Source organism: Solanum stenotomum, chromosome 1, assembly GCF_019186545.1.
Source record: "Solanum stenotomum isolate F172 chromosome 1, ASM1918654v1, whole genome shotgun sequence".
Classification (NCBI taxonomy): domain Eukaryota; kingdom Viridiplantae; phylum Streptophyta; class Magnoliopsida; order Solanales; family Solanaceae; genus Solanum; species Solanum stenotomum.
Genome location: NC_064282.1, coordinates 4,199,528 through 4,216,747, shown reverse-complemented (window position 1 = coordinate 4,216,747; position 17,220 = coordinate 4,199,528). Strand labels below are relative to the sequence as shown.

The 17,220-nt window shown below is 33.6% G+C and overlaps 2 protein-coding genes across 3 annotated transcripts; both read left to right on the top strand.

Moving 5' to 3' along the window:
• The first annotated feature begins 475 nt into the window (after positions 1-475).
• Positions 476-2,015, top strand: LOC125867955 (1-aminocyclopropane-1-carboxylate oxidase 5-like). Its single transcript, XM_049548549.1, has 3 exons — positions 476-996; positions 1,118-1,445; positions 1,516-2,015. Exons 1-3 carry the CDS (start codon positions 527-529, stop codon positions 1,768-1,770), a joined length of 1,053 nt encoding a protein of 350 aa, XP_049404506.1. The 5' UTR covers positions 476-526; the 3' UTR covers positions 1,771-2,015.
• Positions 2,016-5,533: 3,518 nt separating this feature from the next.
• Positions 5,534-17,150, top strand: LOC125867865 (receptor protein kinase TMK1-like). Of its 2 annotated transcripts, XM_049548464.1 has the most exons (3): positions 5,534-6,852; positions 14,305-15,212; positions 16,319-17,150. In XM_049548464.1, the coding sequence occupies exons 1-3, from the start codon at positions 5,573-5,575 to the stop codon at positions 16,843-16,845; spliced, it is 2,715 nt and encodes a 904-aa protein (XP_049404421.1). In that variant the 5' UTR covers positions 5,534-5,572; the 3' UTR covers positions 16,846-17,150. The 2 variants fall into 2 exon arrangements, with proteins under 2 accessions (XP_049404421.1, XP_049404414.1); XM_049548457.1 differs by lacking the exon at positions 5,534-6,852 and having other exon boundaries at positions 12,680-15,212.
• The last annotated feature ends 70 nt before the right edge of the window (positions 17,151-17,220 follow it).

Sequence of the window (17,220 nt, the reverse complement as noted above, 5' to 3'; positions counted from 1 at the left end):
ATCAGATAACATGGTACTGATTATGTAAAGCCTGTTGAGCTTTATTCTTTCCTACTCTTTGCAGTATTTTCTTATGATGACTTGGTCGAAAGAGTACGATACATCAGTGTTTCTGTGACCGAAAGGTGCAGTAGAACTTGAAGGAGAGAAATGACAAATGTAGTCTATGAGAAGTTTTGTTTTATTATGCTGGAGGGAATAAAGTGGGGTATTTTTTTTTTTTTCTCGTAAATGGTTTGTTTATCTTGCTAACCTTTAATCATTATTGAGAAACTACAAATTACATGAAGTGTGAAAGGTACTAATTACCTACTTTCATAATTACTTAATGATCTAAAGTTGATGCAAACAAAACCCCTCCAATGATTGTAATAAAGAAATGTAGTTCTTGGCATGGAGTATGCGCTTGAGCTATCGTTGTGATTATAAAACTCCAGTAACCTAAAACAATTTCTGTATGACAAAGCACTTTCCAGTGTCCAAATTAAAATCTGTGATTGTAACCCTCTAAGCAAATAATTGAGCAATGGTAGAAGTCCATCCAGCAATCATCCAAGATGTTGAACACAGGCCAAAACTCACCAAAACTGAAGCAGAGGGCATTCCAGTGATTGATATCTCAATACTGAATTGTCCATATACATCGACTGACGCGGAGTTAGAAAGTCTAGTTGCTGAAATAAGAAATGCATGCAAGAAGTGGGGATTCTTCCAAGTGATCAATCATGGGGTGTCCTTAGAGTGCAGGGAAAAGATAGAACTGGCATCAAGACAGTTCTTTGGTTTACCTAAAGAGGAAAAGATAAAAGTGAAGAGAAATGAGGTGAACTTCATCGGATATTATGATACTGAGCTCACCAAAAAGATTAGGGACTGGAAAGAAGTCTTTGATTTTACTGTGGAGAAGACAGCTATGGTCCCACTTTCTCAAGTTCCTAATCACAAGGACCTCAGGGAGTTTCACAACCAATGGCCTCAGTACCCTCCAGGATTGAGGTAATAATATTCTACTATCAAAAAGGAAGAAAACTTATTCCTGAATTTGAGAAAGCTGTTTTTACTCTAAATGATTTTTTAACGTCAAGGGTATGATTGATCCCAAATATTTGATTTTCAGGGAGGTGTGTGAAGAGTATATTCAAGAAATGCAAAAGTTGGCTTACAAGTTAGCAGAAGTGATATCACTCAGCTTATGCTTGCCAGCAAAAAGGCTGAATGAGTTCTTTGAAGACCAAGTTGTTTTTGGAAGGATAAATCATTATCCTCCTTGTCCTGTTCCTCATCTGGCTTTAGGAGTTGGTAGACACAAAGATGCTGGTTTATTCACCATTTTGTCTCAAGATGATACCGGAGGGCTTGAAATAAAGAGGAAAACTGATGGAGAATGGATAGGAGTTAAACCTACTCCTGATGCTTACATTGTAAATCTTGGTGACGCTACACAGGTACGCTCACTTATTAAAGAAAATAATATTGTATTCTTGATAACTGGTACTAATTATAAATGATCACCAGGTGTATAGCAATGGTGAATATGAGAGTGTGGAACATCGCGTTGTGCTCAACACTGAAAGGAGTAGATTTTCAATTCCATTCTTCGTCAATCCATCACATAGTACTTGGATACAACCCTTGGAGGAGAAGGTCAATGAGAAGAACCCTGCAAAGTATAAGGCCTATAACTGGGGAATGCTTTACACTCATCGCAGAAAACACGATCCCAAGACCTGTGATGAGGAAAACCTTCCAGTTGATCATTTCAAGGCTTGAAACAAATCAATTTTATGTTTTGTCTTCTTCAAGTAAATGTGTCATGTAAAATAAATAATAACATTTTTTTTATTTTTTTTGTGTCTATGATTGGGATAAGTAACTAATAAATTTCTGTCTAAGCTGTAATGAAAACACTGAATCTCCTATGTGTGTAATCCCAGCAAAAAGTGTTACTTCTGCAGTAGAGTCAATGTAATTGTTTTCATCTCATCTTATATTACAATGCTTAATGTGATCGTATCTTTGGCTTAACATATCATATCCAAGAATAACATCCACAAGTTGTGTGACTGATGTCCTTGCAGAACAGGAAAACTAACTGTGAGACTGATTTCCTTGCAAAACTGACTACATGTGAAAGTAACAAATCTTAGATATTCGTGTGACTCTAAATTCAATCATTTTATTAAGAGAAAATACATAAAAATCCCCCTGAACTTGGTCGGATAACTTGCTTTAGTACTTAAACTACACTGGCGTTTAAATACCCCCCTTAAGATCTTTGAAGTGATTTTTTTTCCACCCTGAGACTATAACACTACTCTCACCCGCCACATCATAGCCACGTAAGCGCCACATCATAACCATGTAGGCAACATGTCATTAATCTTTATTTCTTTTTTACTTATTCACTGTTTTTTCTTAAACACTTTTTAAAATTAATTACATCAATTGATTAATTTATAAATGCATACCCCCACCCCCACCCCCCTCTCTTTCTTCTTCCTTGTTGTTCACCATTATTCCAACCTTCAATACTTTCTTTTCTTCTTCTTCACTATTCAACAAATTTTTAAGTCACTTTAAAGAAGAAATTCACATTATCTTCTTCGAACCCTCCCAACGAATTTACGCTCTTGGAGAATGGATTTTTTTGAAAGCCAATTTTTTCTTGACAACTCAAATAAGAAATGAAGATTGCATAAGAAAGTTGATCCAAAAAAAATATAAATTTTATGAGAAATGTTTGAATGATCTAGAAATCAAAATGGGTCGCTCAAAATTTTAGAAAGTTTACATTTGCCAAATCGAAACAAATAATAGAGTGAAATCGACGTCAATAAAATGACATTGCTATTGAATTTTACGAATTAGTAAAAGATTAGTGAAATGAAAATAGTGGATAGAGGTGGGGAAGAAGATGGAGGAAGAGATGTTTCAATGGAGAAAAATGTGTATTGAAGAAGACAACAAAATAACAATAACAAAAATTAAAGAAAATAAAAAGGGGATCCACTAATTTCATTCACCTCTTAATAAGAAAATTTACATATTTTAAAGATTTAATATATATAAAAAAAAANTATTCACTATTTTTTCTTAAACACTTTTTAAAATTAATTATATCAATTGATTAATTTATGAATGCATACCCCCACCCCCTCTCTTTCTTCTTCCTTGTTGTTCACCATTATTCCAACCTTCAATACTTTCTTTTCTTCTTCTTCACTATTCAACAAATTTTTAAGTCACTTTAAAGAAGAAATTCACATTATCTTCTTCGAACCCTTCCAACGAATTTACCCTCTTGGAGAATGGATTTTTTTGAAAGCCAATTTTTTCTTGACAACTCAAATAAGAAATGAAGATTGCATAAGAAAGTTGATCCAAAAAAAATATAAATTTTATGAGAAATGTTTGAATGATCTAGAAATCAAAATGGGTCGCTCAAAATTTTAGAAAGTTTATATTTGCCAAATCGATACAAATAATAGAGTGAAATCGACGTCAATAAAATGGCATTGCTATTGAATTTTACGAATTAGTAAAAGATTAGTGAAATGAAAATAGTGGATAGAGGCGGGGAAGAAGATGGAGGAAGAGATGTTTCAATGGAGAAAAATGTGTATTGAAGAAGACAACAAAATAACAATAAAAAAAATTAAAGAAAATAAAAAGGGGATCCACTAATTTCATTTACCTCTTGGGAAAATGCATAAGTACCCCTCAGCCTATGCCCGAAATCACAGAGACACACCTAACCTTTACTAAGGTCCTATNNNNCCCCCCGAACTTAATTTATCTATAATATTCTACCCCTTTTCAGCCTACGTGGCACTATCCTCGAAAAAATGTCAACATGCGTTGGGCCCACAAGACAGTGTCACATAGGCCAAAAAGGGGTAAAATATTACATATAAAATAAGTTCGAGGGGTAATAGAACCTTAGTAAAGGTTAGGTGTGTCTCTGGGATTTCGGGTATAGGCTGGGGGGGTACTTATGCATTTTCCCTTTACCTCTTAATAAATAAATTTACATATTTTAAAGATTTAATATATATATAAAAAAACTATTTAAATAATTTGTTATATATTGGCCAATTAAAAAAGGTCATGTGTAGGGCTTTAAAAATTCAACTTATTTTTCCTCTTTTTCACGCACTTTCAGGAGAGCGCACTCACTCTCTCTGCCACATCATCCCTTAGGGGGTGTTTTAATCACTTAAAAGATGTTAAGGGGATATATAAACACTCGTGTAGTTTAAGTACTAAAGTAAATTTTCGTGCCAAGTTCAAGGGGGATTTTATGTCTTTTACCTTTTATTAAGGGTAAAAAGAGAATTTTAATGTTAAGTTGTTTTTAATTATAAAAGGATAACATTTTTCTGGGAATGAAATTAAAAAAAAATGTGCCAAATAAATTGGTAGTACTTAAATGGGCGTTTTTCTTCTTAATCTTGTATTATAATGAAATTTAGGTAGAATTTTAATTTCATAATAATTTTAGAGAAAAATAAAGAAAAAAAAATTCATCAATTATATTTTTTGTGAATGTTTTAGTGATCGAAGTAACCCCTTTGTTCTTTTTTACTAGTAATTTGTTGAATTGATATATCTGTTTAGAATTTATTTATTAGAGATCTATTTTATTAAATATATTTTAAATTTTAAGTCTGACTATTAATTCTTCATGTAGTTACTCAATGATAAGAATAATATTAAAAAGGACAAATAATAAATCTATCTTAATTGCTCAAATGAATAAGTAAAATTTATACCATTCTAAATGAATAATAAATCAATCTTAATAAGTAATTAAGGGCGGAAAGAATGCACCTACTATATATATAGTGGATAATTGCTGAAAGCATCTAAATGGTAAGTCCATTCCAAAGCGAGTACTCTCCTATTCTGACTTTTCCAGAGCTTCCGATAGCAAAATCGAGACTTCGAAGATAGAGCGACATAGGTTCTTTTGAGAATTCAGGAGAAGGCCATGACGATCTGTTTATGTTAAGGGGAAAGGTAGTGATGTATGCCAAAATTAAAGTTAAAACTTATTTTTTATTATAGAAAATTGTATTAATGATGATGTGACATAACATAGAATCAGGAAGTAACAATTTTGTAAAAATAAAATAAATTAACAGCACGCAGTAAAGTGGAAAAAGGTTGTATATGAATGATGATGGTTTAATCTAGCCAGTTTTTCAGTTTGAATTCATAAAATTATTCTCTTTAAAAAGGTTTCTTGGTAACAATATCTTGCTATGATTAATTTTTTCCCTAAATTTTTAATATTTGATCCAATCATTAAATTACCATCCATAAAAAAGGGTAAAATAAGCTCATTCTTTCTTCATGAGTCAAACTTACCATTTGGAACTCTCATAATTTTTTCTATAAATTCATAAAGAAAACAAACAAAAATTCCAATTTCTTGAACTTGTTCTATATTTTCTTGATCAACACAATGAATTTGAAAAAACCCCATTTGAGTTTTGTGTGTTTGTTGATACTCTTGTCCAATGTTGTCTCTGTATACTCTCAGGGCAGTGCTGCTACAGATGCTGCAGTGATGCAAGAATTGAAGAAACAAATAATAAATCCGAATTCACTTAACTGGAACGATCCAGATCCCTGTAAATGGGATAAAGTTCAATGTACTAAGGATGGTCGTGTAATTAGGATTCAAATAGGGGATCAAGGCCTAAAAGGTTCTCTCCCATCAAACATTAATACCCTTTCTGAATTGCAAGTTTTTGAAGTTCAAAGAAATACATTCACTGGGCCGCTCCCGAGTTTTTCTGGATTGAACTCATTGCAGAGCATTCTTCTTAATGGCAATGGGTTCACTTCAATTCCTAATGACTTTTTTCAAGGTATGACTAATTTGCAAAGTGTTTACTTGGATTCCAATCCCTTTTCGTCATGGACTGTACCAGAAAGTCTGAAAAGTGCTACTTCTCTTCAAATTTTCTCCGCTTATTATGCTAATATTACTGGTAAAATCCCTGATTTCTTTGGTGGAAATACTTTTTCTAGTTTAACAACTTTGCATTTGTCGTTTAATAATTTGGAGGGTCCTTTGCCCTCGAGCTTTTCGGGTTCTTCTATCCAATCGTTGTGGTTAAATGGTATTAAAGGTAAGTTGAATGGCTCAATAGATGTGATACAGAATATGACCAGATTAACACAACTCTGGTTTTCAGGCAATGAGTTTACAGGCCCTTTGCCTGATTTTTCGGGTTTAACTCAGTTGCAAGATTGTAATTTGAGAGATAATAGATTCACTGGTCCAGTGCCAGACTCTTTGGTTAATCTTCCTTCGTTAAAAGTGGTTAATTTGACAAACAACATTTTGCAAGGGCCTACGCCACAATTTCCATCTTCAGTGCTAGTGGATATGTTGGATAATACCAATAGTTTTTGTTTGTCACAGCCTGGTCCTTGTGACTCACGGGTTAGTACACTGTTGGATGTGGTTAAGGATGTAGGGTATCCCACGGAGTTTGCTGAGAATTGGACGGGGAATGATCCTTGTTCGCGTTGGCTGGGCATAACTTGTGATGGTGGAAACATTACAGTGCTGAATTTTCAGAAAAGTGGACTTACTGGGACAATCTCTCCCAACTTGTCGTCCATTAAGTCAATACAGAGGTTGATCCTAGCAGACAATTCTCTTACAGGAACTATTCCAAATGAGCTCACATTACTGCCAAACTTAACGGAATTGGATGTTTCTAACAATCAACTTTACGGAAAAATCCCACAATTTAAGAGCAGTGTAGTGGTTAAAACTGAAGGCAACGTCAATATTGGGAAAGATAAGCCACCTACATCTGCACCTGGAAACACGTTCAAACAAATGTAGGCAGGCTATGAGAAGCCTTGTACTATTAAGCTATTGTTTTCAGTTATGTAGTTTATTTATAATGAAGTTATGGTTCTCATTTATTTCGAGATAATATCTCATATGGCCTCTCAACTAACAACTTTTTACTTAATTTTGGTATCAAACTCACTATAACTGAAGCAGAGGGCATTCCAATGATTGAATCTCGGTATCTATTGTAGAAATAAAATCAATGAAGGAAAATGATAAATACAGTCAGTCATATTCAAAAAAAGAAAGAATCAAATCAATGAAGGAAAAACAATAGAAATAGGCATATTCACAAAATCACGTACCAATTAGTTTTTTTTCAACATTCCTAAGAAGTAAACCATTAATAGTAAACCTCATTAATTCAATTTCCAAAATTCAAAAGCCGAAAATGCACAATACGTGACTAATATTTAATCACACGTTAAATTTTAAAGTTTAATAAATATATATTATACGTCATAAGTGGATATACTTGCCGTTCTGGTTCTAAAATTAGAACAACCTCTCCTTATATCTAAAGGAGGGCAAGATCAACTTAAACTTACCATTCGAGCTTTCGCTTTCCTGGCTCTAGGCTAAAAAAATCCATCTTTTAATTAGTGAAATGTTGTCTGAGTGAGAATGATTGAACCAACACAATTGCAAGTCGTAATTAATTACTAAAATGGCGTGATTAGTTATCCCACGAAAGATGGAATAGCTAATTTTATGGGATATTTTTGTCTGTCCCATTCTAGTAACCAACCGATGGCTCAAGATTTTACTTGATTTCCGAAATGTTGGGTTCTGAAGGGTGATTAGGGCGTCATGCGGAAGCTTACAATTTGCAAATNGTGAAATGTTGTCTGAGTGAGAATGATTGAACCAACACAATTGCAAGTCGTAATTAATTACTAAAATGGCGTGATTAGTTATCCCACGAAAGATGGAATAGCTAATTTTATGGGATATTTTTGTCTGTCCCATTCTAGTAACCAAACGATGGCTCAAGATTTTACTTGATTTCCGAAATAGGTCAAAATTCCCTTTTCTTGTTTCGTTCTATTTGTTGAACAAACTTGGTTTCAATTTTAAGCAGAAAAGGACAGTGAAATTGCAGTGATTTAATTTTATGTTTAGGTAACAGTTGACTTTGATAGTAATTGGTATCCATTCTTTTCAGTGAAACAGACAAATCAATCTAATGAGTTGAAATGATGAATCATCAAACGCCCAAATAAAAAAACTATCCATCACTATTAATGTACAGGGAAAAAATACACACATATTCAATATAAAATGCCCAACAAATAATACCTGGCAGCAGGGAATTCAAAGTTAGAAGGTTAAACACCTAAAGTATCTATCAAGTTGACGTTATAATGGACCATACTGTGTGCCCAAAATTGAATAGGGGTGCAGTTGGGTTGAGCTTCCACAAAAAATAATAATAATAAGAATGACTGAATTATATTTTGATGATCTTGATCAATTTAGTATGGGTGTTGAATTAATTTATTAATTATATTATTGATGTATGTCAGTATGTGATATTGATAGAAGAATCTTTAATTTAGGTGGATTTAGTGAACTTTAAAAAAAAAACTAGTTGAGATAAAGAAGAATTTTAGTTATCCTTTTATATTCCAATTAGAAAGACTAGCTTTGTTATTTTCCGTTGCTACTGGCCTACTGTAGCGATTGAAAGAAATTTCTCAACCATGAAGTATATTATCGAATAAATGATGAAATTTTAGATCATTGAATACAATTACTAATAATATATTTAAATTATGTTTTTGATAGTAATTTTTTCTTCTTGTCTTCTTATGTTAGTTTCAAATCTATATAATCGTTGATTCTATTTTAAAAGTTTTATAATTTAGTAATTAATTATTGGTTGATTTGGTTGTAATTCTTTTTTGATTAGAGAAATTTTTCTTGACATCTGAATATTATTCGTGAAATTTCTGAATACGACACTATATTACCGTATGTATATGATTGATATTTCTAACGTAAATAAACCAAAGCAACTTTTTCTCGTTGTCGTTACTTAATTCGTATTTTCTTCTTTTTTTTTGGCTTGTCATTTTGCTGTTGTGTTCAAATTTTGTCCCCACACACTGAAAATGAGACCACCAATAATATACCCAACAGAAATAATTAGGAACTATTTCATGCTCTTCCTAGAAAGAAAATCTCGAGGATTAATTTTTATTATGCCTTGTGTATTAATTAACGCGATATAATTGGAATTTCGAAAGTTATTTAAATATTTTTTTGATTGAGTTTCTTTATATGTTTATTAAAATATTTTAGTTATTAATTATTGTGATTTATATTATTTTTTACGTAATTTTTAATTATATATGAATTTTATTTTAAAAATTTAAACTTTTTGTATCCAAATTCACGATTAAAATTTAAAAATTTAAATCTCAAAAATTTGATTTTGCAGCATAAATTAGAACATGTGCTGCTCTGTATAAATGTGAAATGTCCGAAGACTTAACGTATCCCAGTTTATTAGGGGTGAATATGATAAAGACATCACTTTGTGATAATATTATATTATATAAAATGTAAGAATTAAGAGGTAAAATCATTTTAATGACAATGACATAAGTTTGGCTTCCTAGTCAGAGCTTCCTCCTTTGTAACTAGCGTTTTAACTCATATGAGAGATTTTGGCGTGAATTTAAATTTAATTAGATTTTAATGTAGATATCAAATGTCAAATAAAAAATAAAAAAAATACATAATTGAAACTTTTAGATACAAATTCAAATTTAGTCAGATTTCAATATGAGTATTGAACACTCAGGGTCGTCTCGACCATAAGGTCACTAAAGCAATCACTTGGGGCCCAATTTTTTTTGGGGCCCCCATTTTCTCTTAAAGATGTGTGTGTATATATATATATATTGTTAAAAAAAATTCATGTACTGATAAATTTGAAGAAAAAAAATTGTATAGAAAATATAATTGAGAAATTGGATATTGTTTAGTTGATTGTAGTGTCTTTTCTAGATTCTCATGTGGCTAGTTAGTTGTAGTATCCTTTCTAATTTCGCATGTGGCTATCTATTTTGTTTTCTAGCTCACTTATATTTTGACAATTATCATGAACCAATAGTATTATGTTCTTATACTTACTTTTCATTATTGAATATTCTTAAGTCTCTCAAACGTTCAAACATTCTACATTATGTGATATTTATTGTTGCGTGTTTATAAAAATACTAAATTTGTTTTTGGTGTCCTATTCAAATTTCAAGCACTAAAAATAATCAACACTATTTTAATATTATTTATTAACTTATCAAATTCATCGCTACACTATTTTAATANGAGAAATTGGATATTGTTTAGTTGATTGTAGTGTCTTTTCTAGATTCTCATGTGGCTAGTTAGTTGTAGTATCCTTTCTAATTTCGCATGTGGCTATCTATTTTGTTTTCTAGCTCACTTATATTTTGACAATTATCATGAACCAATAGTATTATGTTCTTATACTTACTTTTCATTATTGAATATTCTTAAGTCTCTCAAACGTTCAAACATTCTACATTATGTGATGTATATTGTTGTGTGTTTATAAAAAGACTAAATTTGTTTTTGGTGTCTTATTCAAATTTCAAGCACTAAAAATAATCAACACTATTTTAATATTATTTATTAACTTATCAAATTTATCGCTACACTATTCTAATATCATCATATTTTTAATTTTTGAGTCATGTTTTATTATTCCAACTTAATATTATATAATTTTCATTGAAATTTTACATTATTTGCATTCTTACTTCATAATGTCTACATATATCCTGCCTCTCCAGACCTCATTTGTAGGATTACACTAGTATATTATAATTATTCAATTTATATTTATCAACTAAAAAAAATAGGGCCTCTTTATAATATTTGGCTTTAGGCCCCCAAACTTGTAGAGACGGCCCTGCGAACACCGAATAAGAAAAATATATGGTTGGCTTCATTAAATACGAAAAACGGCGAGCTTCATGAATACCAAAAGGAAGCATTGAAAGCTAACTATAGTATAAAGTAATTAAGACGATGCATTCATAATGATTTTACTAATTTTCAGATGGAGCTGGACTGCCAAATTATTATTGATGTGTTGAAGAAATTTTAGACTAAAGAAGGTCATCACTGATATCATTTACGTTACGGGGCTTCGTCGAAAAATTACAATATAATATATATATATATATATTAGTACTTAATAACAAAGATATACATGAAGATCTCTAGCATAATGGCAAAGGTATATATAGTACTTATACTGCATTCAGAGTATGCATGAAACTATAAAACTGCATGGAAATTATACGACGCTTAGATACAATTATTATTTCAATTTGATAGGAGTCAATTTCATAGAATAAGAAGAAAATATGATAAGAACTTTTAGTTTGTTTTAAGTATATATATGTCATGAATAGTTAGTTGTAGATGGGAGATGTGTAGGATCCCTCTTTTTGCATATGGTAAGTTACCATCATTCTTGTACCTTTGAGGTTAGGTCTTTCACCTATTTTTTGTATGAATAAATAGGCAAGACAAAGGTCATTTTACCAAACCTAACATCAAGGCATTATACGTTGATGATGACAATTTTTATTTTTTAAAAAATATACCGCAAAACCTCTTCCCATGACTAAATAAGAGCAATCATCGACCCACCTAGCATAAATTATAATTTACTTTATGTCTTGAGTTAAATTTCGTCTAATATTCAATATTCATATTAAAATCTAACTAAATTCATACCTGGAAGGATCTCAATTATCCAGTATATTTTATGTTGATGCTAACACGACATTGTTGTCATCTCCACATCGATATTGGGAGATCACTATTAATAAGATTGATCTCCTTATAATAATTAGAGTAAATTGGCCAAATTACAACTTGTTACGTTGATGATAAATAGGTTAAAAATACTATTAAAAGAAAATAAACATAATATTAATTAGAATTATCTCAAAAATTGATCAAGCATGTCCACATTAAGACCAGAGTGGGGACCCCACGCGCAAGTGACAGCTGTATTCATTTATTTTTCTCTCACTTCATTACCCACAACTCAACAGAACAGACTTCTCCCTTTTATGGAAAGCCTAACAACTCCCATATTTACCTTTTGCACCCTAATATATCCACTATTTTGCATGTTCTAGCCCACTTTTTAAATAACTTTTCTAATCCTTTTTTTTTTTAGTGATAGGACTACATTTCACCACAATTAAATTCAGTTTTAATTATATAAAGATAAGTAGAAAAAAACGTGTGAAATAAATTGGTACTAAAGAAATGGTATTTAAATGAACGTTTTTCTTTTTTACTTGTCCGTTATTGAATAGACACTTTCCTTAAGAAATTATTTATTATAGATTTGCTTTAGAAAATTATTCTTATTACTAATATTATGAAAATCTAAGTTTGACTATTGATGATTTATGCTGTTACTCAATAATAAAAATAATATACTTGTTGTCCTGTCACTTTTCTTAATAACTTATTTACTAGGGACCTATTTTACTAAATTATTTTTATTAATCCTATTTATTTGAAAATCTAAGGTTAATTATTAATACTTGATAATGAATATAATATTTTAATTAAAATTATATTGCATAATTTTTTTTAGGACAAAAAATAAAATGGAGGTGATAACAAATTTGTAAAAGTAAAAAAAATTAAGAGGACGGGGTAAAGTGGAAAAAAGTAGTATATATAGGTATCGAAAATGCAAAATCATATAGTATAGTATATATGTTCTCCCCACTCCTACTGACTTGACTTTTTTATCCACTCTATAAAGAAAGCAAACAAAAATTCCAAATTCCCAACCTTTTTCCTCCCTTTCTTCCCACAGTCTCCGCCGTTCAATCTGCACACCTTTTTCATTGTCACACTCTGCGATTCTTCTTTATCCCCAACTTGAAGAAAACCCTAACAACCCTTTTCTTCAAGGAAAAAAGTTCAGTTTTTGAGTCATTCTGCAGAATTTTCTTGAACAAAATGAAGTTGAAGAAACCCCATCTGGGTTTTGTGTGTTTCTTGATATTCTTGTCGTTTGTTGTCTCTGTATACTCTCAGGGTAGTGCAGCAACAGATGCTGTAGTGATGCAAGAGTTGAAGAAGGGAATCAGCCCACCGAGTTCACTCAGCTGGGACGATCCAGACCCCTGTAAATGGGGTAAAGTTCAGTGTGCTAAAGATGGTCGTGTAACTAGGATTCAAGTAGGGAATCAAGGGCTAAAAGGTTCTCTACCACCAAACATGAATAACCTGACGGAACTGCAGGTGTTTGAGGTTCAACACAATGCACTTACTGGGGCGATTCCGAGTTTTGCTGGGATGAACTCGTTGCAGAGCATTCTTCTTAACAACAATGGGTTCACTTCAATTCCTAGCGACTTTTTTGAGGGTATGACTAATTTACAAAATGTTAACTTGGATTCCAATTCCTTTTCGCCATGGTCTGTACCAGAGAGTTTGAAAGATGCCACTTCTCTTCAAAGTTTCTCTGCTAATTCTGCTAATATTACTGGTAAAATCCCTGATTTCTTTGGTGGAGATAACTTTGTTAGTTTAACAGATTTGCATCTGGCCTTTAATAATTTTGAGGGTCCCCTGCCCTCGAATTTTTCGGGTTCTTCTATCCAAACGTTGTGGTTAAATGGTCTCCATAGTAAGTTGAATGGTTCAATAGATGTGGTACAGAACATGACCGCATTAACCCAACTCTGGTTTTCAGGCAATAAGTTTACAGGCCCTTTGCCTGATTTTTCGGGATTGACTCACTTGAGAGAGTGCAATTTGAGAGACAATAGCTTCACTGGTCCAGTGCCAGACTCATTGGTTAATCTTCCTTCGTTAAAGATGGTTAATTTGACAAACAACTTTTTTCAAGGGCCTACGCCAAAATTTCCATCTTCAGTGCTAGTGGATATGTTGGATAATACCAATAGTTTTTGTTTGTCACAGCCGGGTCCTTGTGACTCACAAGTTAATACGCTGTTGGCTGTGGCTAAGGATGTGGGGTATCCCACGGTGTTTGCTGAGAATTGGAAGGGGAATGATCCTTGTTCTTGGATTGGCATAACTTGTGATGGTGGGAACATTACAGTGCTGAATTTTCAGAAAATGGGACTTACTGGGACAATCTCTCCCAACTACTCGTCCATTACATCATTACAGAAGTTGATCCTAGCAAACAATTTTCTTACAGGAACTATTCCAAATGAGCTCGCATTGCTGCCAAACCTAAAGGAATTCGATGTTTCTAACAATCAAATTTACGGAAAAATCCCACCATTTAAGAGCAATGTATTGGTTAAATATGATGGCAATGTCAATATTGGGAAAGATAATCCACCTCCAGTTGCACCGTCCGGGAGAACTCCTAGTTCACCCGATGGGGGTGGAGGTGGACAAACTCATGGGAATGGTAATAAAAAATCTTCAACTGGAGTTGTTGTGGGCTCAGTGATAGGTGGTGTTTGTGGTGCGGTTGCAGTTGCTGGATTATTTGTGTTTTGTCTTTACAGGAGTAAGCGCATGCGGTCTGGTAGAGTTCAGAGTCCACACACAGTGGTTATTCATCCTCATCATTCAGGATCTGACCAAGATGTTGTTAAGATCACAGTTGCTGGTTCAAGTGTCAATGGAGGGACAACCGAAACGTACAGTTGTGGAAGCAGTGCACCTGGGGACTTGCACATTGTTGAGGCTGGTAACATGGTGATTTCCATCCAAGTTTTGAGGAATGTCACGAACAACTTCAGCGAGGAGAATATATTGGGGAGAGGTGGATTTGGAACTGTTTACAAGGGGGAGTTACATGATGGAACTAAAATTGCTGTTAAGAGGATGGAATCTGGAGTTATGAGCGAGAAGGGGTTGGATGAGTTCACGTCTGAGATTGCGGTGCTTACTAAGGTCCGTCACAGGCATTTGGTGGCACTGCTAGGATATTGCTTGGATGGAAACGAGAGGTTACTTGTATATGAATATATGCCACAAGGGACAGTCAGCAGGTATCTTTTCAACTGGAAGGATGAAGGGATAAATCCCCTCGAATGGACAAGGAGGCTAATCATTGCACTGGATGTTGCAAGGGGTGTTGAATATCTTCATGGTTTAGCTCAACAGAGCTTCATTCATAGAGATCTGAAGCCATCTAACATTCTTTTGGGAGATGATATGAGGGCTAAAGTTGCAGATTTTGGACTTGTTCGCCTTGCTCCTGAGGGAAAAACTTCATTGGTTACTAGGTTGGCTGGAACTTTTGGCTATCTTGCACCAGAGTATGCAGGTAAACTTCATCATGTGACCTGTTAATTTTCCTTATATTTTTGCATATATTTGCTTACATAAATGGACGTATGTTAGTGTATATAAGGCCAATAATATTAGATTAATAGGCTTAACAGGTGACAGTGGAAGTAGGAACTGCTTCCTCTCTTGTTTAGTTGTTTTGGTCTGCATCTACAGACCATCAGGGAAGCCTATTCTAGCTGGATCTTTTGGAAAGTTGATATAGCTATCAAGAGGATCTGGAGATTCCAGCAGTATTTTTTGGTGTGTCTGGAATGAAAGAAATCACAGATGTTTTGAACGGGTCTCAACTTTGAATCACTCTCTAAAATTCAGTACCTAGTTATTTGTTTAGCTGGATTTTGTCCTTTAAATAGTGTTGACACTTTTTTTGGATTTTGTAAGCTCGTTGATTTTAGCTAGGTTCTTGTACTGGAGCTAACTCTCTTGTACACTTTTGCTAATATCATCACCCTGATACAGTGGAAGTAAAACCAATAGAGAGTTGGGAACAGTACCTTTATCAAAAAAATGAATAAATTCTTATAGAGAGTTAGAGAAGTTTCTATGGTAGGATTGCAGCGGATGAACTTATGCTGTACCTTATATCTTCGAATGGTGGAGTGCAAGTCTGAGAACATAAAAATAAGCAATATGCCTCTAATCAAGGCAAATTTAAATACTTCTGAGAAATGCTTGACTTTTTGCTTGACAGTCAAAACTTAAATCTACTTCTTCAGTAAGATGTGGGAATTCCTGGTAACCTTTCTTTTATTTCCACAAGTTAGTTATGTTACTGCCTTTTAGGTGTTGTGCTCTTGTGTTGAATGATGACTTTTTCGTATTACGGGAAAACACTTACCTTTCTGATTGTGTATTTTCTTCCTCGATGATAAAGCTGTGTTGCTATTGTTCATTTCCTTTAGGCTCAGATCAAGTGTAGTTTATCTCCTTTAGGCATTGATCGGGTTCTTTCATTTGGTTTCTTGTTTACATTTTATTCTCCCTATCCAACTTAAATTCAATTTAATAGCTCTCATCTTGAATTGCATCATTAGTATGAAAGAAACTGTTAACACTTGACTATTTTATTTAATTGGACAGTTACGGGCCGAGTAACCACAAAGATTGATGTGTTTAGCTTTGGTGTAATTTTGATGGAGCTAATTACTGGAAGAAGAGCTCTGGATGAATCTCAGCCCGAGGAAAGCATGCATCTGGTCCCATGGTTCCGCAGAATGCATATAAATAAGGAGACATTCCGTAAGGCCATTGACCACACAATCGATCTTGATGAAGAAACTCTGGCCAGTGTCAGCACAGTTGCTGAGTTGGCTGGTCACTGCTGTGCTAGGGAACCCCATCAGAGACCAGACATGGGTCATGCTGTCAACGTGCTTTCCTCCCTGGCTGAGCTCTGGAAACCAGCAGAAGTGGACGAGGATGAAATATATGGAATCGATTATGACATGACGCTACCTCAAGCAGTTAAGAAGTGGCAGGCTCTCGAGGGAATGAGTGGCATTGACGGCTCTTCTTCATACATTGGCAGCAGTGAAAATACACAAACAAGTATACCCACTCGGCCATCTGGATTTGCCGATTCATTTACGTCAGTGGATGGACGATAATTTGATTGTCCAACTATACTGGTGGGGCTTTTGGCCTATTGTATTGCCCTTTAGAGGGTTGGTTTGTTCATTCCTTGTGCTCATCCCTTATATCTATCTTTGCCTTCTTTTTCTCCCTGTCTTGGTTCTTCCAGGTTTTGTTAAGATCCTAGTGTGACAATATGGAGTTTCTTTCATCTGATTCTTCTTGAACTTTTACTACCCTGCCTGTGCCTTCTTTCTAGGAGTTATCCAATATGCAAATATTACGAGGCAATGTCTGGTTTCATATTAATTAGTTTGGATTCATTCATATTTTCTGATCTGATTTGAAAGTCTTTTCTAGGGTGTCTAGATTATAAGTCATCAAGATTCTAATATGGGAATATCAACACT